At 32.5% G+C, this 27,089-nt stretch overlaps 2 protein-coding genes across 5 annotated transcripts; both read right to left on the reverse strand.

The window, feature by feature from the left end:
* Positions 1-6,066: 6,066 nt before the first annotated feature.
* On the reverse strand, positions 6,067-15,512 carry LOC146897171 (polyadenylate-binding protein-interacting protein 3-like). 4 transcript variants are annotated; one of them, XM_085731696.1, is made up of 15 exons: positions 15,286-15,512; positions 13,782-13,935; positions 13,543-13,698; positions 13,052-13,188; positions 12,659-12,849; positions 10,625-10,808; positions 10,349-10,525; positions 8,486-8,601; positions 8,263-8,329; positions 8,109-8,142; positions 7,510-7,841; positions 7,237-7,383; positions 7,064-7,159; positions 6,916-6,975; positions 6,067-6,433 (listed from the first exon to the last, which is right to left on the reverse strand). In XM_085731696.1, exons 2-15 carry the CDS (start codon positions 13,906-13,908, stop codon positions 6,404-6,406), a joined length of 1,854 nt encoding a protein of 617 aa, XP_085587822.1. In that variant the 5' UTR covers positions 13,909-13,935; positions 15,286-15,512; the 3' UTR covers positions 6,067-6,403. The 4 variants fall into 4 exon arrangements, with proteins under 4 accessions (XP_085587822.1, XP_085587820.1, XP_085587821.1 ...); XM_085731694.1 differs by having other exon boundaries at positions 10,292-10,525; XM_085731695.1 differs by having other exon boundaries at positions 13,543-13,704.
* A 4,993-nt stretch (positions 15,513-20,505) lies between these two features.
* On the reverse strand, positions 20,506-26,765 carry PDAT (phospholipid:diacylglycerol acyltransferase). Its single transcript, XM_085731697.1, has 6 exons — positions 25,866-26,765; positions 24,216-24,438; positions 23,837-24,120; positions 23,120-23,429; positions 22,500-22,759; positions 20,506-21,505 (listed from the first exon to the last, which is right to left on the reverse strand). Exons 1-6 carry the CDS (start codon positions 26,348-26,350, stop codon positions 21,022-21,024), a joined length of 2,046 nt encoding a protein of 681 aa, XP_085587823.1. The 5' UTR covers positions 26,351-26,765; the 3' UTR covers positions 20,506-21,021.
* Between the last annotated feature and the right edge of the window lie 324 nt (positions 26,766-27,089).

The following is a 27,089-nucleotide window of genomic DNA, read 5'->3' on the forward strand; positions in this document are numbered from 1 at the left end:
AAAATGTTAACGGGTGTTCTAAAAGTATTTTTTGAAGACTTTAGATAGTAAGGTTTAATGGAAACTAACGCATTCAATTCATCAGAAATTGAAATATCAGATTTTTTTAATGAATAGTTTCTTAATTAAAAATTCTTAAACAACGTCCTTAGACACTCGTTAGCAGGATCCATATCGTTTTAGAGTAACTGAAAATGATAAAAAATGCAAAAAAGTTGTTAAAAGAGATAACTTTTTAATATAAATTTACTATTTTTAATACTTTAACTAATGTCTTAAGTGTACTCGATAGCATTCTTTTCTTTACTAAATTATATACCCGATAACTATTGGTGTTTCCCACAAAAGTAAAATATATTATTACCTTTAAGTAAACATAACCTTCACTTTTCAAAATATTTTACTTCTACCTTAGCGAAAATTACACAACATTTTCATGTAAATTTACTTATTTTAGTACTTTAACTAATGCTTCAAAGATACTCATTAAAGTTCTCCTTTTTATAATGTTATTACCTTCATTTTTAAATATAAGCATAAAAAAATCTAACAATTTCTACCACACATTTAGTCTTAAAATTTCATAGTAACTTGGAGTGTGTTCCTTTTAAAATTTTATGTTCGATTCTCCTAAATTATTCTCGAAGATTCGATTCTCCCGTAATTATATTCTCCAAGGTTCAATTATATCATATTTGACAAAAAAAATTATGATAATAACAGCAGCAACAACAACACCAACAATAACAACAACAACAATAATATTTGGATATCATATGCCAAGTCATTTAAAACGAATTACATATTTTTAGTTTAAACACATGATGAATGAACAAAAATTGTCAAATTTTAAAATAGGAAGATCAAATATACAAAATGGTGAAAATAGAGGGACCAAAATTACAATTAAGTTTAATAATAATTTTATTCCCCTCGAATCCACATGGTTTGGCCTGATGGTAAAAATATGAGAACTAAAATTACTATTATTTTAACTAAGCAATTGAGCTTAAGTGGTAAATGAGTTTTACCAAGGACGAATTGTTTGGGTTAACCCGAGTTCGATTTCTAGGTGGAACAATTCTTGGCCAGACTATTTTTACTTCATGGTCGAACTCCGGAGTACTAGGGTCTCTTTCCCTTGAGAACCGGAGGATTATAAAAATAAAAAAACTAGTATTATTTTTTGCTTAAAATATGTTTTACTCCTCCGGTCTTACATATAAGAAACAATTGACTTTTTAGATTCATTAAATAATTGACGTACCTGGTTTAATAGTACCCCTTCCAGCCTAGATTAAGTGAGTCATTTGCTCATTTCACACATATTAAAAATGTATAAATGAGAGAGAGAGAGAGAGAGAGAGAGAGAGAGAGAGAGAGATGTTTTAAATGTTCTTGTTAAGTATATGTGTATTCTCCACTATCATAAATATCATAAATTCAAAGTGGAATATATTGAATTGGAATTGATGAAAAAAATAATAGTAAATGTTGTATTGGTATTATAAAAGGAAGAAATAATTTAAGACAAAAAAAATTAGGAAAGAAGACACGTATTGTGAGACGGAGGTGTATTTAATTTTATGAGAGTAAGTAAAAGTTTTTTTTTGCTAAGCAAGGAGTAATGGCAGACATCGGGAGGAAACACCGACATACCAACTAGGTTGGCATCTGGGAAACCTCCGTCCTATGCCGCCAAACTCTAAAATTTTATTAAAAAAAAGGAAAAAAAAATATACAAGAAGAGGGGGGACTAGGCCAAAACCCTCAGAAGAAAAACAAATAAAAAAAAACTGAAAAAACTACTACAGACTAAGAAAATTTGTAGTTAAACAAACCTACTCTATGACGAAGAAATCCATATGCAACTGACGATCAGCCGGAAGAGTATCAAACCAAATAGAACTTTGAATCCCATGACCCATAGTCGTCAATTTGTCCGCACAGCTGATACGGACATTCCAATATAACAGAATCATTTGGAAGATGGAAGAGCACCCTTTGCGCGGGTTTGATAGGACGTGCCAAGGACTTGCTTTTTACGAGTTTGCTTCTGCGCCTTGGTAAGAACTTGAGTGAAGCCTTCATCAGCCATTCGTTGATCATATTCACGGATTCTGGCCCATAAGTAAAAGTCTTTGATGAAGAAAATGATTTTTTTAAGGCTTAATTACTCTTTTGGTCCCTTAAGTTATTTGTTGGTTACATTTTGGTCTCATAAGTTATTAACGTTAAAATTTGGTCCCTTAAGTTACTTTTTGGTTTCGTTTTGGTCCCTTAACTATTAAAAGTTTCGTTTTGGTCCCTTAACTTATTTTTTTGTTTCGTTTTGGTCCCTTAACTTATTTTTTGGTTTCGTTTTGGTCCCTTAACTTATTTTTTGGTTTCGTTTTGGTCCCTTAACTCTAATACATTCATTCTAACGTAAAGGACCAAGGTGGTTGACGGAGGAAGAGTTAAGGGACCAAAACGAAACCAAAAAATAAGTTAAGAGACTAAAACGAAACCAAAAAATAAGTTAAGAGACCAAAACAAAACTTTTAATAGTTAAGGGACCAAAACGAAACCAAAAAGTAACTCAAGGGACCAAATTGTAACTTTAATAACTTATGGGACCAAAATGTAACCAACAAATAACTTAAGGGACCAAATCATTAATTAAGCCTTTTTTTAAATAACATTATTAAATAGGATTTTATTTTATTTTATCTTGTATGGGCATATGATGACTTTTATTTACTTTTGCTTTTGTGTTTGTTTAAACTATGATGTAAATCGTTTGACTTCTTTCTCGGTACACCTAGTGTTGGGGAGAGTGTTGTTCTCAGTTTAATATATATTTCATTTTGGCTTCTTAAAAAAAATTATTAAATAGGATTAAAGTTGGTGTTTTTTTTATATAATTTTGAGAAAAAAATTAGTTTTTTTTTTAATTTAGGACGAAAAAAAGTACTAATTATTAAAATCATCATCTTCTTTCTTCCCTTATCATATTTTCTTAATTGCAAATGTTAACTTGTGCCCTTGAGGCACATGTTAAGGAACTTATTATAGAAATATATGTATCAAAAGTCGTGTAATCAACTTCTTAAAAATTAAATTATCATGTTTTCTAATGTAAAGTTGCTCATTTTATGTTCTTAACATGTGCCCTGCCCTTATGGCACAAGTTAACATGACCCTTTCTTAATTAGAGGTACTATGAGATAATCACATCCGATAATTATTTTGTGTTGTTGGGTGTTTTTGAAGGTTTCCTTATATGCCAAATCCGATAATTAATTTTGAAGGTTTCAATTCATCCTCACACAGTCACATTCAGACTATAATGATACTGATGACTCCTACTCCTACTAACTCAAACTTTCGTGCTCGTCTTAAATGCTCCCTACTTAAAGAAAAAAATGTTGACTGAAAATTTAATTTGACACATTTTTTGACTAAAGTAAAGAAATTTGAACAATTGAAAAATACTCCCACGTTATCCAAAAGTTTCTTATTTTTTTTAAGGAAAATGTTATCCAAGAGTTATTTACACAAATTTTAAAATTAATAAAATAATAATTTTCCTCCCAATTTTTTTTTCCTTTATCAGGTTAATTATATAAATGGTAAGTTTAAATTATATTAATTTATTCAATATAATCAATAACTCTGAATGATGTACACGTTTCTCTTATTTTATAGGAAAAAAAAGAAAGATAAAATTATTATTAATTAAAGCGATGCTTTTTTTTAAGAATACTCAAAAGACTGAGCAATCGAACCTCATTAAGAACTAGAGAACAAATAATCAGCACATGAGCAAATGTCTTCGAATCCAACTCAAACTTCACTTTATGGATATCGAGCTTCTTCGCAAAGTCAAGAGCCTCTTCGATATATTACATCATAAATATTTATATGCTTTCTTTATGTTTATTGAAATCTATAGAAATATTTACATCATTCATATTTCTATGCCTTCTTTAATATAAAATCTGCAGAGTGCATTGAGTAAGTTGAATCTCTACTAGGGGTGGGCATGGTTAGGTTAACCCAAAAAACCGAACCGAACCGAAATTTTGAAATGGTTCGGGAAAACCGAACCGAACCGTTTCAAGTTTGGAGCTAACCGAATTGAACCAAAGTTATGGTTTGGTTAACCATTTGCTTACCTATTAACCATACCGAACTGAACCAAAACAAATATTTTTTATCCAATGAATAAAACCACTTTTATTATAAAAAACAACAAATTAAAATTAAAAGTTAGAATAGTTTATTTCTTCAAAAACAGTTTATCTTATGCAAAACAGTTTATTTTAAAAAACAGCTTATTCAAAAAAACTTATTTTATGAAAAACAATTTATTACGATCTCTTTTTAAAAATAGCTTATTCAAAACCGCTTATTTTATGCAAAACACCTTATTTTAAAAAACAACTTATTCAAAACAGCTTATTTTATGAAAACAACTTATTTTTAAAAATAAGCGGTTAGTGTTGGTTAGTCTTGGACCTAACAGGCTAATTCAGGTCGAAAACAAATGTCTAAAAAATAAAAATCCTTTGAAAAACGAAAGTCTAAAAAGAAGATAAAAATCTAGGATTTGCACTAGAAGCACTTAAATTGGCCCAATCACGTGAGCATGAGCTCAATCTTGTCACCTTAAATCTTTTGAAATAACTTGAAAATACCCAACAAACAGCTATCAACCCATGGATACGAAAGTGCTTATTGGCGGAGAATAATTCTTCATCATAAGATGAAGTTGCCATAAAGTTACAGCAATATAATCGTGCAGGAAATAACTAAGCATGACAACCCAAATTTTATATTCACAAAGTGAATGAAATGTCTGTAAGTTACTCAAGGTACTAAAGCTACATATAATGAAAATATTTCAAACAATTTCAAACTTAACCAACACTAACCACTTATTTTTAAAAATAAGTTGTTTTCATAAAATAAGCTGTTTTGAATAAGTTGTTTTTTAAAATAAGGTGTTTTGCATTAAATAAGCTGTTTTGAATAAGTTGTTTTTTTTTTTAAAAATAAGCTATTTTGCATAAAATAAGTTGTTTTGAATAAGCTGTTTTCAATAAGCTGTTTTTTTAAAATAAGTTGTTTTCATAAAATAAGCTGTTTTTAAAATAAGGTGTTTTGCATAAAATAAGCTTTTTAAAATAAGCTATTTTAAATAAGTTGTTTTTTTTTAAAGATCCAACAAAGAGTTCAAGTGGTTTCCTTAAAAAAAAAAAAAAACAGTTCAAGTGGTTTGGTTCGGTTCAAACGGTTCGGTTCAGTTTAAGATGGTTCGGTTATGGTTCAAGAACTGTTAATAAATTAACGGTTCGGTTCGTGAACCATTATAATGGTTCGGTTATTTTTGGTTCGGTTCACGCGGTTCGGTTCACGGTTCTTTTTGCCCATCCCTAATCTCTACTTTTGTAGAGAAATGTATAAAACTCCCGTTCTTTTATTATCTAGAGGTTGATCAATAGAAATCCATCTCTCTTATGTTTATGTTGAGAAATGTATAAAACTCTCTTAAGTTTTATATGCAGAGAAGGATGAATTTTTATTGATCAACTTTCAGATAATAGAAGGTTAGTATTTCTCCAGAATCTGGATGCCATCCTCTTCTCATAAAAAATTTGCTAGCTAGGAAGGGGCAACTGTGCTTAGGCTCCCTAGGAAGGGGAAGAGTTTCTTTTCCATTCACTATAGAAAATCAGAACATTCAAGATGATGAATCCTAGCCGCCACAAGATGGAGAAGATGTGATTGACAGAGGATGGTTTGTGGATAGAGTTGTCATAGGAAGACATGATGATTGTAGATGAAGGAAGAAGTGTTACATAGTTAAAGAATAAGGGGCCAAAAGTGGGGGACTAAAATTGTCAAAATACGATACTTGAGGGGCCAAAAGTAAAATAACGCCTTATTGTAATTAGTCTTCAAAGAGTAATTATGTGTCAAACTGTTTTACAAATGATGTTTAAAAGTTGGTACATTGTTTTATTCAAAGAATAACCTATTAGCATCCTACACAATTTGAGGGGTGGTTGTAGACATTGCTAAAGGTCAAAAGAGGAATGATAAGTAATTAAACCAGGGAAGACACAACAGGTTAATTTAAGTAAATGTTACATTATAATAAAGAAAAAGGGCCAATCTGAGTAAAGCAACTGCTACATTAAGGAAAACACAGAAATCACAAAAGATGTGAGTGATTACAAGATCAATAACTTATATTCCAGAATATGTCAGCTTGCTTGTAAATTATCAAACTTCTATGGGATCCTCCCATAAGTAGAAGCTATCGTCTTTCACATGAAACTCTCACAACATCCCACTTCGCCCAGTCTTTTCAGGCAAGGGCTAACTTGCCAGAAATGCAGTCAACTTATAGTGATTAATAGTTTCGTCCCTTGTATGGCGTCTCCTGTGAAAAACAAAAACCAATCTAAAAGATTAAGCTCCAATAAATTGGCCATGAAAGTTAATCTACAAGTATATAATGGCAGCTAAGACTCTTCAAACTCCAATCAGATTCCTAAATGAATAAAGTATATTAGCAATGAACCGATTGTTACGAGGAAGAATATCCAACATACATAACACATCACATATATGATTTTTTTTTTTTTTGAAGAAGCATCGCATATATTTAGTTATTGAGGTAGCCGATTTGATAATTGTAATAATGCTAGAAACAATAAAACAACATCCTGTGAAGTCTCCAAACTAGAGTAAAGGAAAATGGAAAACAACATTCTAAAAATAAAATCTAGAATTTGGTTAAAAAAAAAAAAAAAAGGAGTCTTGCTAACCAGTGCCCTAAGGGCACTCTTTAGCATTTCCCAAAAAAAAATATCTAGCATAAAAATAGAAAACTGACACTAAAGAATAAAATGGAGTTCTTACAGGTAGGTAACTGGGCATGTATAGAACTTGTTGTCTCGGATGACCATGAAGTTGTCCATACTGCAATTAGATTGATAATATTAATTAATCATTATGAAATATTTACATTCTATACTCACATAAAAGTCACCAGAGAGTAATATCCCACCTGTGGTCCATTCTGGTGAAAATATGGTTGGGATGGCATTTGTGCTGCCTGTGGATTATACATGATAGGTTGTGGCCCGGCAAAAGAAGTTCCAACCTGAACACCGTATACGACAAAGTCAGAGACTATCTTATCATTAGAGATTTGACAATATCTTATCATGAAATACTTACTCCAACACCCATTGGCATGGTTGGCATACTCGGTACAGCAGATACATTAGCTGGGAAATAGAAGGAACTATCAGACACTGGGGAGCGAGGCCTAACAGATGTTTGAGACGGAACGAAACTCTTAGCATTAGGGTTCAGCTTAAATTCCTGACAACAACAAAGGGAAACCAAAAAAAGAGGAAAGCTCTGAGACAAGCCACAACAGTAATAAAAAATACCAGTAATTGCAAGTATTATTTCGTATTCTATAAAGTTGATCTTTAACTTACACACCTTTGCATTGGGATTCAGAGTTGATTTTTCGGAAGACAGTGAACCAAGTGAAGAACTTGGTGATAGACTGGGACCAGAATATGTTGCCGCACCTGCTACACGATCTGAACCAGATGATATACGAGTTTCTAATCTTCCACGTGAATTTACAGACTTTGTTTCCCAACTTGCTTTGCCAGATTCTGAACCCCCAGTCAACTCTCCTTGCGATCCAGTTTTTTCATCAACCTTCGATGAAATATGAGTAGACGAGACATAGGAGGGGGCATTAGCCGTAGATAATCCCCCTTTATCAGAGCCATCTTTCTTCAAGTTGACGGCTGGCTGTAAATCTGCACTAAGAATTTGCCATGATCAACGGAATAAAAATATTTATCAAACAAGTAATCGCATAAATGACACTTGAAATGTAGATGAGAGCTTCCATTCATAAGTAGCATTGGGTACTGATAGAAAGCTTCAGCACTTCATTTACAATAAATAGAACAGCCACTTGAATGACATTGGTTTAGTTTCATCCACATTAGCTACACAGCTTCAGACATAACAATGCTTTAGATATAATCAATTCACAGGGATCTGAGAGAAATTTCACAAACCCTCAAATTTCAACAGCTGTACATCCTCAGCTTGCTGCAACAATTAAAGGGGAAAAAAAAAATTAGATTTAAGAATATCAGATTACAAACATCTCATGTGCGGTATTTATGCAGACATGAGTGTGAGAGTTTTGACACTCAAACTTCAACTCACCATCTGATTTTCTTCCTTGGTTCTACCATCGGCTCCGTGTAGATCACAAACTGAGTTATCCTGAATCCTGTGAGTTAAAAAGGATTTGAAATATTTATATTTTAGTAAAGTTGATATTTATGTTTCTAGGTGCTGAAAAGCCACCCTTGGTGAAAACAATTCAGATAATTACAGTGAAGCAAATAAAACAACTAAATATAGAAATGCAAAAGTCAACAAAGACCTGCTTTCTCCATCTGAAAATGAGTAACTTTGGCCAGGGAGTTCGGATGGTAACTGCTTAGCGTGATCATAAGAACCAGAGCGGCATATATCCCCACCAGTTTTTGACTGAGATGACTGTAAGTGGTCAAGTATATGAAGGTCAAACAAAATGTTATGCTAAATTTAGGAGGAAAAATAATCATTTTATAAGAGATCAGGGAGGAGGACAAGGCAAAATTTAGGACAAAGAGGAACACTCAGTACCAACTTATTTTGGACACATGTTTTAAAATTTGTTAATGTATTTAGATGTTCAAGATGCACTAATTTGATTGCAGGGTTAAATAAGTAAATGGTCCCTCTAAATATACCAACATTTGATTTTAGTCCCCATAAAATATTCCTTAGGCTTTTGGTCCTTCCAAAAATTTTCATCCATGAAATTAGTCCCTACTCTACATTGAGTATTACACTATTTTTTTAACAGCAGGGACTAATTTCATGGATGAAAAATTTTGGAGGGACCAAAAGCCTAAAGAATATTTTATAGGGGACTAAAATCAAATGTTGGTATATTTAGGGGGACCATTTAATTATTTAACCCTTGATTGCAAAACCAAAGCATTAAGGTAGATTATGGACAACATCAAGAGTGATGCTTTTATGTAGCTAAAAAAATACATGAACAGATTTAAGCAAGGTTGAAGAGCATAATGATTTGGAACTGCAAAACCAAAGCATTAAGGGAGATTATGGACAACATCAAGAGTGATGCCTTTATGTAGCTAAAAAAATACATAAACACAATATGGTAGGATTCAATCACAAGAAAGGAAAGGAAAAGCACAGAAGCGAGTGACATTCAAGTTGAAATCGTAAGATCGTGCGATCCCCAACAATGAAACCGTGCTCTAGTCTTCTGAAGATCATCGGAAGCTGTTTCACAGTCCTGATCTAGATTTTCTGAGCAATATCGTAAGGCGTCATCACACAAGGTCGTGCATGTTTGGGCTTTCGGATGTCAGGTCAGATTTTTCCCTAAGAAGTTTAAATTTTGTTAAAAGAATTAAACCCACACAATTCCTTCTCATCCGTTTGGTATTGCTGGTCTCGCCTCCGTTTGGTGTTTCCGGCGTCATCCCCTCCAGCGAGTCTCCCCGGTACCATTAGCCTTCAATCCTCTCATCTCACTCTGTTCTCACTCACTCATTCAGTACCCTGTGACAGCTTCCCCCCCTTCACTCTGTTTACACTTTTCTCTTGTATAAGTTGTTTAATGGCTTCAAGTGGGTCTCAGAATGGTCAAGCTGTTCCAGAGGATACCAAGAAAGCAATGATGGACATTGTTTATATAACTTAAAAAAAAGAAAAAAGAAGAATAAGAGATTGAATCCGAAGATTGAAAGAAAGAGTCTATACCTATAAGATAGAAGGAATTGAATCTGAAGATGAAGGGGAAAAATGGATCGAGACTGTGGAGGATAATGTCTTAGATGACTAGAATTGTTTCTTTGAATTATGTCTTTTGGGCTACTTATTTTGAACCTGGTGTCTTGAATACTTATGAATTATGGATTATGTATTTTGAGTATGAATTATTAATTAACTTAGTTTAATATTGTGATTTATATGTTAATTTAGTTCATGTATTATAGTTTTTATGCTTGTGTGTCTGTGTGTGAAATTATAACTTTGCCTTTTGGTAAGATCTACCAGTCGTGTTGCGATCTTTCAACAGCCTACATATCCTACTTCAAATCTCGTGTTTGACTACATTTAAACCAACTAAATTGAAAACTTATTAAACAACTGGTTGAGGGGATACCATAAAGGAGAAATTTGACCATGTTTGAGCTCCATTTTCGCCTTTCCCACCACTTACCTTTCCTGGTCTCTTTATGACTGGATCAGATATATCACCGAAAGTTTCAGAATTTTGTGAATCCAACAAGTTGTCTTCATTTTCATCATATTCATCGTCAACACCTTTACCCCTATATACAGAAGAGAATCTGGTCTCTTCATCAATGTCAAAGTCATCAGGGTAAAGGCCTCTTTCCTGTTGAGAAAAATTAAAGTTAGAAGAATTCATAAAGATAAGTAAATAAAAAATATACACAGATTTGCAAAGGGGAAAAATGCAATGAACCACAACAACCTCTGCTAGATGAAGATCTTGGGTTTCCTCGCCCTCAATTTCTCTTGCTATTCTTAGAGCTTGCCTCTCCAATTCTCTCATCTGAGGCCCTTTTTCAAGCTTTGTTGTATAGAGTTCCTCATCAAATGTGCTTTTTACCCCAAACAACATTTTATTTGTTTCAAACTGATCCCATCCCCGAGAACTAGAAGAATACAAAAATAGTTGTCAAGGTAAAAAAATGGAGAAGCTGAGAAAAATTACAATCAGAAAGAAGAAACAAATATAAAAAAATAAAAATAAAAATAAAAAACAAAAAACAAGATATTAGAAATGGTAGTAATAATGCCATACACTCAAGTAAGCCTCATCCTGACAAGTAAGGACCTAGCACAAAATCCTGTATTTACTCTGCTATGTAAGTATTATAAGAATTTCTACTGTGATGATTTAGAGGGAATCTCTGGACTGAATATTGCAAGTCTTTCTTGATTTTTAGTTAGTTACACAACGATGATGAATCTATTTATAGACTGGTCTATGTAGCTATAGAAGGTTCTAGCCAACTGACAGCTGTCAGATGGTTAGTTGAAGTATAAACCAGTTACAAAGGTATTAATCTAATGGTGTATGTCTACAGTGGTGTGCTTATTAGGTTTTTATATCGAGCCTAACTCATCCTTACAAAATCGGCTTTGTAAGGACGAGTTTGGCCCAACATAAAAATCTAATATGGTATCAAAGTCTATTGATTTGGGCTACCCACCATTTGTATCCACTTACCCATCCCAAGAGTGTTGGGCGTGAGGGGGTGTATAGGAAAAACCAAGTCCCGCGTTGATTAAAGATAGAGTCTGATCGGAGTTTATAAAGAGTAGAACTACTCGCCTTACAAGCCGGTTTTGTAAGGATGAGTTAGGCCCAATATTAAAATCTAATAGTGCTGATTGGTAGGAAGACTATTCCTTTAATAAGTATAAGTCATAACTAGATATTTTTGCGAATATCCTTCCGATAACTCCCACAGTGAACATTTCTTAATTTTCCATAAATGCAGTTACATTTCAACCCCCTCAGACTATAACTGAGACACCACAAGAAAACAACTGATCTTTTATATTTTTCCTTTTTCTTCATAGGTAATCATGATGTAATAGAAGGCTTGAGGGAGAAACAATTCAACCACTCATGACAAAATAAGAATCAGCCACCTAAGTAAAGAAGGAGAGAAACTAAAGCCTAAACAAATAAAGTACCTACGAATACTGAACATAAAAAGGAATTTCTATGCTCCTTCAAAAATTTCTCTTCATTAAATACTAAAAAGGATCATTTAATAATTTTATTCCACGTGTTATAGGAACATCCCACAAGGCATATCATCGAAGATCTCATTCAAATTATAAAACTAGTCCAGTAGGACACAGGTCTGTTAATAGCACAACTGTACTATAACCTCTAGAGCGGAATTGGTTGTGTTTTTCTCAAGTCGTTCCTTAGAAGAAGAAAAAAACTTACCAAAAAATGGGCCAAAGCAAGGTCTAAAAAAGTCAGGGTGATGAACAGGCAACATGCAATTAGAAATCAAATGAAACATTTAGATTGGAGACAACATAAATTATAAGTGAATTTAAAGAGTCAGAGTCCAATTGGGTTTCTACACTCAAACTATGACCAATGATACAGCATTATATAAAGGCAGTTATCCCTTCATGGTGTCCTGCTACAGTTTTCAATATGCCCAATATCCCGTGTTTAAAATTTTAAAAATGGAGAAAGAGGTCATGAGATATCTACCATTAGCATATTTATATCTTATTTACAATAATTTAAGCCAAATTTTTTTGCATAATATTTGTGGTTTATCAGCTAACTTCAAAGAACAGGGGGAACTGATAAGCATGAATTTGGTGTCAAGACTTCAAGAAAAGTAACAGCTCCAAGAAAAAAGCAGTCTAGTGGTGCTAAAAAGTTCCAGAAATGAGTGTAGTAAGGCCAGTAAACAATATTGTTGATTATAATTTTTTTTTAATCAGTAAAGAAATATAAATCCACCTATTCCAAGGGCCATCGAAGATATTGTCAAGTTCAGGGCATTGTGGAACATCTTCATCAGGTACCCATCGGTGTAATTCTCTCCCTAAGTCAACATGACGGGGTTGAGATATTACTGAATCAACCATGATCTCTTGATGCACATCATAGTGAGTTTCACCGGCTAGGTCACTTGTAGAAACAGCAACATCCTGCCAAATTGATACATCAAAGAAGCCATCAATGAACAAATTGACAGTGTTTTCAAAGCAGCTTCACCTAATCCTGGAACTAAAACTTTTCCGACACCGTTCAGTACTATGCCGTTTCCATACTTATTTATTTAAAAACAAAACAAAAGTAACATAGCAGATTTGACATAAATTATGCTGCAAATAAATGAAGGTAGCAAACCTTTGCTATGACTTGTACAAGTTCTTTGCCAGGTATAATTAAAGTTTTAGAAGGAGCTTTGCTGACAAATTCAGCACCAGAGCTCTGCCCTTGTGAAGACCCATCCTTTGTCAAGCAAGCCATTTTTAAAATGATTCCTAAAAGAACAGCAATGATGATATGAGCAGTCAGAAACGTCAATTCAAGGGGTATAAGGTTGGTTTGTTTGTTGGGGTGTGGGAGTTGAGGAGTAGAATGATAAGGAGGAAATGAAGAGGGATTTCCAGGATATCCCTACCCCCCGAAAAAATACTAATTATACTTTTCTTTGAAGAAAAAATACTAATAATACTAACATTTGTCATTTAAAAAAAAAAAATCTACTTTAGTATTATCTCCAAAGGAAATAACTGAAACAGACTACAATAATCTATTCAGGTATACAACAACAAAAAAATAATATTGCCTCCAAAATCATCAAAATCAATAACACAAACATAACAGAAACATACCAAAATCTTTCTCGGTATTTGTAGCATGAAATATTCCAGAGTATATAGATCCATTTTTCACCTGGACTTCCACCTGGTGCCCAATAAGGCATGTTGTTAAATATACTAGTCGATCACGTGAAGGACTCTCATAACTACCACCTTTACTACCTGTCACTGCACCTGTAATAGTAAGTATCAGTTAAACAGTAAATGAAATAGAAATAGAAAACAATAAACAATTAGGATCAGATATTCACCTGTACTAGCTAATCTGCCAGCATTTGATTTTCCAGGGGCAACAGATTTAGATGCCCCGTCTTTTTCAGATTTCCGACGACCATATCCATTAGATGGTTTAGGCTGCCCAACTTGTTGCAAATTCATCCTCACCCACAGCCTTGCTCCACTAACCTAGAGCACTTAGAAAGTCATATCAAACACACTAACACATACACGCAACATTGCAAAGCAGAAAGATACAAAATGAAATAAGCACAAAGTATTCTACTATCTTTCTACAGCAATATAATAAAATAAAATCTGGCTCCATGTATAGTAAGATTTGGCCAATGAAATAAATACATATATTAAAACGATGGCCATTAATTCTATATTCAAAAGTCTTGGTTAATATTTTAAACCATATATCGTGGAATTTCATTATTCTGAAGGTATCTTTCTTATCAAGGCTTGAAAACTAAAGTTCCTTTACTCTCTAGTTTCTTGTTATATTCCCTCCTAACCGAAACATCAAATTCTCCCCAATGTTCATTGGCAATAAAGCCTATATCCCCAGATCCCACCATTTTTTTCTAGCTTTCACCATAAAAAAAAAAAAATAAAAAAAAAAAAAATATATTTATATTAATTCAAATCATAAAAAAAAAAACCATTTAATTCCTCACATAGTCACATTCCAAGCCCCTATCACAGCTCAATCCTAAACAAAAATTAATCTTCGTAACCAAAAACCATTCCCTTATCCCCTCAATTTAACCCCCCACCCCAGTAAAAAAGAGTCGGCCAAATACCTCTTTTGATCCTTTAGCCAAAAATATCTTCAAATTTCAAATACCACCAACAATCAACTTCAAAACTCAAATCAGCATAGAAATAGCACAGGATCTAAGCTCTGTAAATTTCCCCTTTTCCTTTATCTCACTTCTCTCCTTCAAACTAATCATCATTGACATAATGCAGCACATATCTCAAACAAATAATTTCCATATAAAATCACAAAAATTTCAATTTATTCATCATTTCGCTTCACTAAGCAAACTTGATCCACAGCCACAAATATAGTTACTTACCGATGAAACATATACTACATGAGTCCTAATTTCTCAAATACCTATCACAGAATAGAAACTTCCCTCAATTTATCAACCCCCCAAAAAAAAAGAAGAAAAACAAAGTCTTAAAATTTCAAATACCACCAATGATCAACTTCAATGCTCAAGTCAACATAGAAACAGCACAGGATCTTTAATCTATACTCAATTTCATCTTCCTCTAATTCAAAATAATCACTAAATGCAGCACAAATCACAACCAATTTGATCACCATATAAAAAATCGCAAAAATTTCAATTTTTTCATCTTTTTTATTCAAAACCACAAATACACATTTACATATGATCCAACCCAAGTCCTAATTTTTCAAATTAAACACAAAAAAACAAAGTAAAGTTACGTTTTTTAATCAAACAAAATCGAATTGAGAAATTTAGCGATCGAAAAAGAAAAGGGGGTTAAATATACCTTTGATCGGAAGAAGAAATTCCTAGGTTGAAAATTGAAGAGGGAGAAAGAGGGGTTAATTAGGGATTGGAATGATGAAGACGACGGAAGCACCAATTGCAGTGACGGAGAGAGAAAGGGGGTGAAATTAGGGTTCCGTCGTGATCCAAAATTCACAAATCAAAACTGCATCGGTTTGAAGAAAGAAAAAAAGAGGAAAGAAAATAAAATAAACGCTACGAAACAATGAAAGTGATTAATAACAGGGTCATGATTTATTTTGGAAAGACAAACTATTAATTTTATATAGTTTTTAATCAAATAAATAATATAATAGATTAAATTTGTATGCAAATTATTTCACACATGAATCTAACAATGTGTTAATGTGTTTGAAAATGTATACATTTTTTTTTATGATTGTATACTTTGTAGGTATATCAAAGTTTTACTCGTGTTTTCAACAACAAAGTTTTACTCATAGAGTTTAATGGTGGTTCCGTCCAAAACAACTTTGCACGCAACCAATCAAAACATTTTGAATTATCACATTAGTTAAAAACATTAATTGATTTAACAATTCTAAATATTTTAATTGGTTGTATGTGCAAAATTATTTGGACCGTCAACTCACCACAATTAACCTCTTACTCGAATTATTTAATGAGTTGCAACACATTGCTTTTCATATTTTATTAAATGATGGGGTAACAATATATGTGTTAAATTTTTTGAATGTATATAGACTAAACTCTTTTTTTTTTTGGACAGAAATATAGACTAAACTCTTTAAAAATATATGAATTGTCATATTTATTAATCGATATGGTAAAACATCCTTGATTGTGTGTGTAAAATAATTTTACAATTCACAATACATACCAAATAAACTTAATAATAATTTTGGGTTGCAGGAAAATAGCTGGAGTCTGCTATCTCTCATGTGCTGGATTCAATCGATACTTATGAGAGAAAAAAAAAATCAAAAAGTTTGTGGATTTAAGTAGTGTAAATAGACTTGTTAAAAAAAAGAAAAATAAGTAGTATAAACGGATAGAACGAAACATTTTTATACAATCAAGTAATTGAGTTTAAGTAGTAAATGAGCTTCATCAAAATTCAAAGACGAATAGTTCGGGACAACTCGAATTCGATTCTTAAGTGGTGCAATTCTTAGTAAGACTATATTTACCTCACAGTTATTGGTACTTATAGATATTGCGATTAATTCTCATTCGACGACGGTGCGAAACTTTTTTACATGTGCATCAAATCAAATTACACCAAATAGATATATTTATAGTCTTTCAAAAAAAAGATATTTTTATAGATATTTTAGAAATTAACCTAAAAATCAACGTAATAATGTGATTTGATTGAATGTCTGTATAGAAATATCTAACATAAACAATATACACAAACTATATACATAGATATTTTTAAGATATTCCATGGATTAACTTATAAGAGTGGTATTGTACTCTAATTTGATTGGATGAAACTATTATAAGCAAATTTCTACTTTTTAGATTCATTAAATAAATGATGTATATGGTCTATATTGTAGACCACATATGGTCTATATTGTAGACCACATACATCATTTATTGAATGAATCTAAAAAGTCAAAATTTGCTTATAATAGTGATCGGATGAAGTATATTTTAAGAAAAAATCTTAAAAAAAAAGTTATATTATGGTGAGATTTGATTGAATAAATATGTAAATAAAAAGAGTTTCAATCTTGGAAACTAATCTCAAAATACATATACTTGCACTTGTATATTTATTTCACCAACAATATCTCAAGTGGCCATGAGATCACTGTGTCTGTTAGGTGAAGATGCAAGTAAGTCATGTTCTAGAATTATTTCATCATCATATATTGAAGGGTTAATTATGTTTCTAGTTCCTATAAAATAGCGACCTTGTAAGTTTAGTCCCTACTTAATTTTAATAGCATTTTTAATCCCTATAAAAAAAAATTACTTATAATTTTAGTCCCTGCTAAAACAAAGTTTGATTAATTATCCTTAAACTCTTAAATTTTTGAACAATTTTTTTGAGACAAGATTAGAACACTATGAAAGGTTCGTTTACTAAAATTTAGAATTTTCTGACATGAAATGAATTAAATATGAATTTTTTAAAACGACAAAAGTTAAAGATAAAAAGTAATAAAATCTGGATGTAGAAATCAAATTTTGCGATAATTTTTTGCGGACGAACTTTTAGTAATGTTCTAAACATGTCTGCAAAAAATTGTTCAAAAATTTAAGAGTTTAAGCATAAATTAAACAAATTTGAATTGAGTAGGGACTAATACTCAGTGCAGAAAAACAAAATTAGGGACTAAAAATGCTATTAAAATTAAGTAGGGACTAAACTTACAAGGTCGCTATTTTATAGGGACTAGAAACATAATTAACCCTTTTATTGAACTCAAGTTGTAGCTCCTTTAAATGCATTAACCAATTGCCTCTACCTCGCGATTATTACATCTATGTTAAACTTCTCATTTTTCTAACATTAATAATTGATCGGTTTATGGAAATCAATGACTCTTGTATGAAATTGTCTTCGTCAATAACTATGTTGCAGATTTTATTATTCAATGAATTTTTATTTATTTATTTTTTGTTATCATGTAGTAATTGTGTTTGAAGTGAAGTATCTACAAAATTTGAAGTCAATTCCACTCAAACTAGCATATTATCGATAATTATTATTTGAGCCGGCCCTAGTTTTTTAGTGAGAGAAACTCCAACTTCTCTTTAAACTTTCTTTCTCCTTTGTTCATCGAGGAGGGGTGGTTTTAGGTCATTTTTGACCTAGAATCACCCCTCGACATCTTTTTTCCATTTTCTTTCAATCTAAATAAGTGGTTTCAACATATATCAAGTTTTTTCTTCTGTGTTTTTTTGTGATTTCGTCGTCTAAGTGCGGCGTTGTGTTGTTCGTCGTCTTGTGCGACGTTTGATTTCGCGTCTTGTCGCGGTGTTCGTTTATTTCATATTGAAAGATCGGCATCAGTCAATTACAAATTCAACCAATGATTTGGGCGTCAACGTTGAAGATCCAGAAGCATGTGAATTTCGGTGACTTAGGTTTTATCATATTATTTGTAGGCATTTTGCCGTTTTATGCTATTAACTTGGGTGTTGTGAGTTTGTTTGCAGATTCACCCTTTACGTTTTTAGCGATGTTTGTATCTGATGTAATCTATCGATTTGAATGAATGAATATCGTTTTATTTTTGTCAAAAAAAATTGAAAATTATTATTTATTTGTAGTTTTTTTTTTTTCACATGCACTTGAACATAGATAATTCTATTTGAGATGTTTGAACAATATATGTAAAAAGTAAAAATAACTTTTTGAACAATTTTTTTATTTTTATTTTATTGGTCAAACACAATAAAGAGAAAAATGAAGAGATCGAGTAAGAACACAATAAAAATATGAATGATAGAGAATTGTTCAAAAGTTATCATAAAATGGTTATATATCATTTCTAAAATGTAAATACATCTCCCACTTGGGATATGTCATATTGTGAAAAACATAAACCAACTCGTCTGATTATACTTAAAGCTAATCTGCGTTTTTTTTTGTCTACCTTTTTTTTTCTTCTTCTTGTTACATGACCGGGGCGAATGGATTTATATGAATGGGGTAGCATTGGCTACCCAAAAGAAAAAAAAATCTTGAATAATTGGTATAGTTTTGTATGTAACTATCTCATTAATATATTATTTGGCTACTCCAAACAATTTTGTTGGTTCAAAGAAAGAAAGATGATATTAATAAAATTGATAATCTATTTAGTTTAGTGTCAATTATAGATAAATTTGATAATCTAACAACTTCATAAATAATTGTTAGATTTTTTTTTTTCATTGCGGTTTCATTGAATATAAGTAAAAATTATTGTAAATTTATTTTACTTATTGATTAAGTTTAATATATTACTACCTCTGTCCCTAATTATAAGACCATTTTGTGTTTTTTCTTTGTCTCTTTTTATAAGACCATTTTCAAATTTCAATGTACATTAATTATTTCTTTCCCACTATATCCCTATTTATGTTGCATATTTTTCTGCAATATATAATAAATACTATATGAAAACATCAACTAATTGTCTTTTATAAAGGGTAAACATGTAAAACAATAACATTTGTCAACAAAATTAATTCAACAATCAACTTTCTTAATTCCCCTGTTTTTCACAAAAAGGTCATATAATTAGGGACAGAGATAATAGTTTTTAAATATATTTTATTTCTTCTTTATATTTAGTCCCCTCGTAAAAACTGTGCAAGCTTCGTCGCTCAACATAACATAAAGAAATCAAGCAACAAGTGGAAAAGAGAGAGAGAAAGCAACCAAGTCCTAATAAAGACTTGGAAGTGTGGTTCATGAACCATAATTATTAACTAGAGTCCTAGAAATACGGTGCTCGTCTACATTCCAACATTTAGCCAACTACTAATAAATGATCACCAACAGATTAACATAGTGATGTAATCTACCACTACACATGTACTACATAAAAAGAGTCCCAGAAATACAAAAGTTTAGAGTACATGATAGCAAGATCCAATAAAGAGAACACTAAGTTTGAATCTTAAGAGATACTCTAGTTGAAAGGTGACAAAATATATCAAATTAATTCTCATTCGTCTATGCAGCTGAATTGAGCATTAGTTTTATGGCTGATCAAAAGACCAAAACTTAGAAATGCTTTGATTGACTTGGTGGGTTAAAGCAATGTAGGCTATGAAAAAATTTCATGATATACTATAAACATACACATGCTGAGTTATATACTTGTATGTACCCTCTTACATACTCTGAGTTGTAACTAGACTAGATGAGCTTAATAAGAAGTTAGAACCATGTCCCAAATTGACCATATTAGGACCTAGTGATTCTTCCCAAACACCCACCAAACGGTAGTTAACTGCCATTCAACACTTTTGAGATCAGTTGAGACACTTTTAAATTGGTTCACCTGATTTAAAAAGTGTTTCTAAACGTAGTTGACCACCCTTCGTCTTTCGTGATGTCTAAAAGAGCAATTGTCTAGTTTAATAACCATAAGACCCAAATGCACGTTCTTTTAATAGAACCATCATTAAAGGCTTATGTGTGAGTAAGAATGTATAAGACATGGCACACAAGTAATCACACAAACTTGGTTTATATCTTATCAAATAAATAAATAGAATTGATATATTATAAGATTGAATGAGGCATTAATAAAATCATATCATACATCTAATGTCTAATTATTACGATACTGCAGTTTATTGCAACAAATTTCCAAAAAATAATAAAAAGCAAAAAAATTATAAATTACAGCTAGAAGTGTCCATGAAGCATCTGACAAATATGTGAACCAAAAAATTACCATACAACAAATCTAATGTTTTGAAGTGTCCTTGCTTCCTGTTTCGCCACTCACTGGAATCTGAATTTGATAAGCAGAACCAGAAATTCTGAGTGCATCTTATGGAACTTTTGTAGCAGTGAGACTGTACTTCAAAAAATGTATATGACACAAATATGATCCTTTAGAGAAATGAAAGAGTGGAAGTGCATTCTGCTTTACTCGCAAAGGGGTGTGGATCCTCTCGATAGTACCGGTAAGAAAGAAATAGACGCAATAAATATGATAATAATAATATTTATTGGTTGCGTCTTCCTCTCTCCTTTTGGAACCATCCAGTAACGGGAGAGGAATCCAACCCCTCACAAAGGCAACTTGATTCTATCGGACCATTTAAAGATATCAGAATACACCTTATCACCTCCCAATTCTTCTCCTTTGGCTCCTGCTGCAACCCTCATAACATCTTCAATCAACGCAAAGTTTCCCATTATATCAACATGAGCACCGCTTTGTGTTCCTCTACCTTCTAGCAGGTTGGCTGGAGGAGAATGATCATATTCTCGAACATAAGTGCGGATCCCTGAAGGATTGAATCTTGTTTTTCCGCGCCAACCTTTAGCACACATGTAGCCTGAACTTAGAACTGGAACGGTCTCATCACCATCAACAGTGTAGACACCATCTTTCAGACAACGAACTTTGTCACCACCATCGGCATTAGGATCAATTTCAAAAGGAATGTAACACTCGGCAAAGGGAGTTAACTTATAAATATAAGCTCTTTCGGTTGGTAGGCCAACTCCATATAGAGAGAAGATTTCCATATCAGGGGCATTTGGTAACCTGTCGATATTATTAACAGTTGCAAAAGACATCAATCAATTGAATAGGTAATAAAAATAAGGAACCAACTGAATAGTATTTATATTTTTCTTGGAAAGATGATGATCTGAGGGCTCAAGTACTCAACTTCTTAAATTTCCATTGTCAATATTCACAAATTCATAATGATTATTTATTTGGAACATATCAAGAGCGGAGAGGATCGTTATTTGTTATGATTCGTAATGTTTAATATACTAAATTTCATCATGAATGATGGCAATTGACAACAACAGTAGACTAAACTTATCTCTGAGGTGTATCTAATACTGTGTTTGGTTACCATTATTTAACTTTAGACAGATGTTATTTTGACACGCAAAAGACCAACACCATATCTGAAGTTGTTAAAATATATCTAGAGCTAGTAAATATTCCATCCGAGGTGAGAGAAAATAATGATAAAATATCCAAACTGTATGTTTATATGGTGTCCAAAGTCATAATTTCTGTCAAAAAAACATTCATATTAGCTTCAATGTAACAGATGCAGATCGCCTTTTTCAACGCCAATCCAAAGAAATTATCTGTTTGGATTGACCCATTTAAAATTAAATACTAGTATAAGCGCTTGTGGGATTGTGTGAGATAGCTTATGGAAATAGCTTATAATATTTCCATAAGCTCTCCAGTATAGCTTATAAAACAGTTTATAGCTTATTAGAAAACAGTTTGACTTTATTTTATCTTTTATTATATAATAAATAGCTTATATACAAGCACTTATATGATAAGCACCAAGTTATAAGTGCTTAATTGAGTTCTGTACCTAAACAGAGCCTATAAGTATCGTCAACGAATGTTTGATTTTGAACTCACAAATATGGCTAAAATATGCATCATCAAGCTACTTTAGAACACTACCAACGAAGAATTCATTCAGAAATTTATTAACAAGAATAACTGATCAAATAAACTGCTAAATAAGATAAAAGTCAAGAAGAAAAAATCTCACTTTGTCTCCAATGGGTTTGACCAATATTTGTAGTGTTCATATTTAGGATCATCTAAATTGTCAGCTACTCCATAAGAGAAATGATCACTACCACGCGCCATCATTTTAGGAGCAACAAACTGAAGCAGGTCTATGATTGAGCCAGCTGTGTAAACTTTATGTTCTGCAACTGCTCTTACTCCCTCGACTCCCATATCATGGTATTCAGTCCACACATCACGACAAGAGGTATTTGCAACATTGGGACCCTTAATTGCACCCTGTTAACAAAAACCTGAGTGTCAAGTACAAATGAGACAGAACAAGAAAACTGGTAAAATAAGCAATAAGCACACAAGACAATGCAGGGCCCTGTTCGATAAACAGCTTAATTAAGTGTCTATAGCTTAAGTGTTTATCATATAAGTGCTTATGTATAAGCTATGTTTATAACAAAAGAAATAAAATATTAAAACAAAGTATTTTTATATAAGCTATAAATAATTTTCAGAAGCTATCATGAAGAGCTTGTGGACATATGCTGAAAACAACTTAAACAGTCTCACAAGTGCTTATACCGGTAGATGACCTTAAATAAGTTAATTCAAACAGACCCTATATCAATTTCAAGTTTTGCTCACCCGAAAGTCAACAATATCGATCTTAGACGAATCTGCCTCTGCGACAGCTTTGCCAAACGATATCATTCTTCCATAGTTAACATTTGTTTTATTTGTCTTTTGTTCTGTCAACTGAGTATTGTTGCTGCTTTGCTTTCTCGTGTGAAGGCCACAGCTTTCCTCTGGTGACCAATCAAGGCCGCCCCATATGGTGTCCCCTCCCTTTGGTATCATTGACATTGTTGAGTCCCAAGTGCGAGTCATCTTCATAACATGTTGCAATGTTTGAATGCGGAACATATCGTTATCTAAAAACCCTGGTGCAATCGCCCTTGTGACATATAACACGAAAGAACCAAATTCAATTTAGATACTGAATAGTTGACTTAAACAAAAAAGTGTAGCATGAATGCCAAATGCAATGAGAATTTGTGTTTCCAATTCAAAGGAGAGAGATCTTAATGCTGTTTACAAGACATAGCTGATTTAAACACTATGCAGCACCGACACTTCAGGTTGAAGGCGTGCCGGTGTTTGACACTGACACAAGCGGTAACATTCTCAAATTATTACCAGTGTCTGTGTCAGTGCTTCATAGTTTAAACAATCGAAGGAAACAAGTAGTTCATAGTAACTAACATAATCATTCTAGCTAGAGTATAATACTGTTGAACCAGGCTACACCCATACAAGTCATCATGTAACCTAGTAACTAGCATGGCCATAAAGAAGATATACCTTGCAACAGCAATGTCTCGGGCTTCAGCTGAGAAAAGCCCTGCTATAGCCTTTGGAACACCTAAAAATGGTCCACCGATGTTTACAATTGCCTTAATATATTTGGAACACCAATCTGGTCCTCCTCCACCACCCATTGGAGCTGGTGCTTCAACCCATTTCATGAAATGAAGAAAATACAAAACCCCCATCGAATGTGGAATAATAACCGCCTTATTTCCACCATTAGTGGAAACCATGAGTTCTATGTTGCTTTTTATCCGACTTAGTGTTTGATCCCGCACCTGATCAATTAAGTTATTATTAGCAACATGAAAAACATTCAGCAGTGTTCTGAAATAAAAACTTGGTGCAAAATCAATTATTAAAATAAGGATACCTCAGTGTTCTGAAATGATATTCTCCAATCATATGCAGCCATGTACATAGTTTTTTCTTCATAACCGATGCGTGCCAAGTTAGCAATTAGGACCGCCCAAACAAAGTATCCTGCGGCAAAGTAGTCAGCAGCTACAAGTCCTGAGACAGGCCGGACTCTAATGCCAGGTGGATCCATTCCTGTTTCATTGTCAAGGGACATGTGCTCCACCCAGCATGAAGGTCTGTAACACACAAAAATAGGACATGAATTTAATGTTACCATTTCTACGCCTATGATGGGAAATCAGTCACAAACATCAAATGCATAGACAAATATTGCACTAGTGATGGTGAACTGTGTTATAAGCCTTATCTGGACAATCAGTTAGGATTATCATTTTCGCTTGAAAATTCTTCGATTGATGTGTACTACAGATATTATTTGTCTCACAAAAGGAATGAAATTAATGTTTAATCAAAAACTTTCCCTTTACTTTCAAATTGAACAGTACTTCCACTCACAAATGGACATGGAAAAGCAACTTGAATTTTTCCAATCAATCAAGTACTCACAATCAGCACTTATAACATTATACAAGTCTAAGTTAAACTAAGAATTCATGTAATTGATTATTTATATCTTCCTAAATGAAGATCAGAATCAAAGGTTTAAAGGAAAACAGTGATCTAACATTACACAGGAAAAATTCTAAGACCAAGCTTTCTTATGACAAGTAAAATCCAATAACAGACAAAATAAATGAAATGCCAAGTCAGCAAAGAGCAAAAATTAGCCATATCAAGCAATCACATTATCAAGCGCCAATACCACAAAAGAGGAGTTCCCTTCCAAATCATCCTTCCAATGTCTTCACCAATAATAGAAACATGTTAACGAATCCAACAACCTAGCATTAAATCGACAAGTGTACCATACAGCTCACCAACCAATAATCATCAAATCAAATGTCAAACATATATTTCAGCTCATTTCAATCTACTATCATCAATCACCATCCTCATCATAATCAATCAATTCCAAATAACAACAAACTCACAAACCACTAAACAAAACCAAACAAGACTATAAAAACACAATCAACAACATCAAATTAAGACAAACAAAAACCAACACAACCAAGCAAAGTTATAAATATATATACATCTACATATCTATGTACCTTTTATAAGAACAAACTTTCTTATGACAAATAAATTTCAATAACAGTAAAAATATACACAAAACAATTCCAAGTCTCCAAAGAGCAAGAATTAACCATCTCAAGCAACAATACCATAAAACATAAGTTCCTTTCCAAATTTACCAGTGTCTCCACCAATTATAGAAACATGCTAACAAATCGTACAAGCATTAAATCGACAAGTTTACCGAACAGCTCACCCACCAACCATAATCAAATCAAATAAAATGTTAAACATTTCATCTCATTTCAAAATCTATCATCACCAACCACGATCACCATCCTCATCATAACCATTCAATTTCAAATCACAGCACACTCACAAACACACAAACCAATACCAAAAACCACTAAACAATACCAAACAAGACAATAAAAACACCATCAACCTCATCAAATTAAGACAAACAAAAACCAACACAATCAAGCAAAGTTATAAATACACATATATCTACGTATCTATATACCTTTTATAAACTTCTCCAAAAGTACCACCCCACAACCTCTTCCTAAACAATCCTTCAGCACACTGATGCCCCTCCCAAAGTTCAAGTCCACCGGTAACAATCCCGGGAACAAAAACCACTGGATGCTTCACACTTAACCCTTCTTTCTTCAATTTCAAACCAGGTGGATCAGGCATAGGACCAGTTATAGCCTCAGTGACATACTGAGGAAATGAAGCTGGCATTACATTATACATAAACAACAAAAACCACCATAAAGTACAAATGCAACCAACAAACCAACAACAACTGTCAACACAAGACCACCTAGTACTCTTCTTCTTAAAAACAGCAACGTCGTCCTTGTTTTTCTTCTTGTTCTTTTTGTTCTTATCATTATCATCATCTTCTTCTTCTTCTTCTTCTTTTTTCTGAATTTTTGGTTCTGAATTTTCGCTACTACCCTTTTCTGGTTCTGACCCTTTTCTTCTTCGGATCAAAGCCATGGTTCAAAAAATCGATTCAAACCCAGAGTTTGTTGAGAAAAATAATAAAAAAAAACAACTTTTTTTTTTCTGGGTTTATTTTTTTGAGAGAAGAAATTGATGGGGTTACGTTATTTTGATGTAAGATTGAGAATTTAAGCGAAAATGAAGAAGGTGTGAGTTTTGTTTATTCGCAAATTGCAGTATACGGAAGTAGCAGTATACAAAAAAAACAGAAGAAAACGATTTGCGATTTGAAATTAGGAAGGTATACAAAAAAAAAAAAAAAAAAACAGAAGATGCTATATTGAACTAAAATATTAGCATCGCACAGAGAGGAACGATGAGAAGGGTAGCTATGATTATTTTTGTGAAGGTAGTGAGAGAAGGATTGTGTTTTTTTTGTTCTGCTGAATGGGGACAAACAAAGTAGAGTGATAATTGGTTAGAGCATCGGGATATTTTAATTTGGGTCACTAATTTATTTATTTTTTTGGTACATAATTTGGGTCATATAAAAAAATGAGAAAATATTAGTATTATTTTCATTATCTTCATGGTTTATTAATTATTGAATTTTTTTTTTAATAAGTTCACAAGTTTTAGTTCAATTGACAAAACTATAAGTATTATTGAGTAGAAATATTTTTAAGTTCACAAGTTTTAAATCAAGATTTGAATCTCGATTCTTTACTTACATACATGAGTTTTTAAAGACCGTTGTTATTTTGTTTATCTACTAAAAAGATTATTGAGCAAT

This window comes from Medicago sativa, chromosome 8 (genome assembly GCF_051527215.1).
Source record: "Medicago sativa cultivar Bolivia chromosome 8, Bolivia_mono, whole genome shotgun sequence".
Taxonomy (NCBI): domain Eukaryota; kingdom Viridiplantae; phylum Streptophyta; class Magnoliopsida; order Fabales; family Fabaceae; genus Medicago; species Medicago sativa.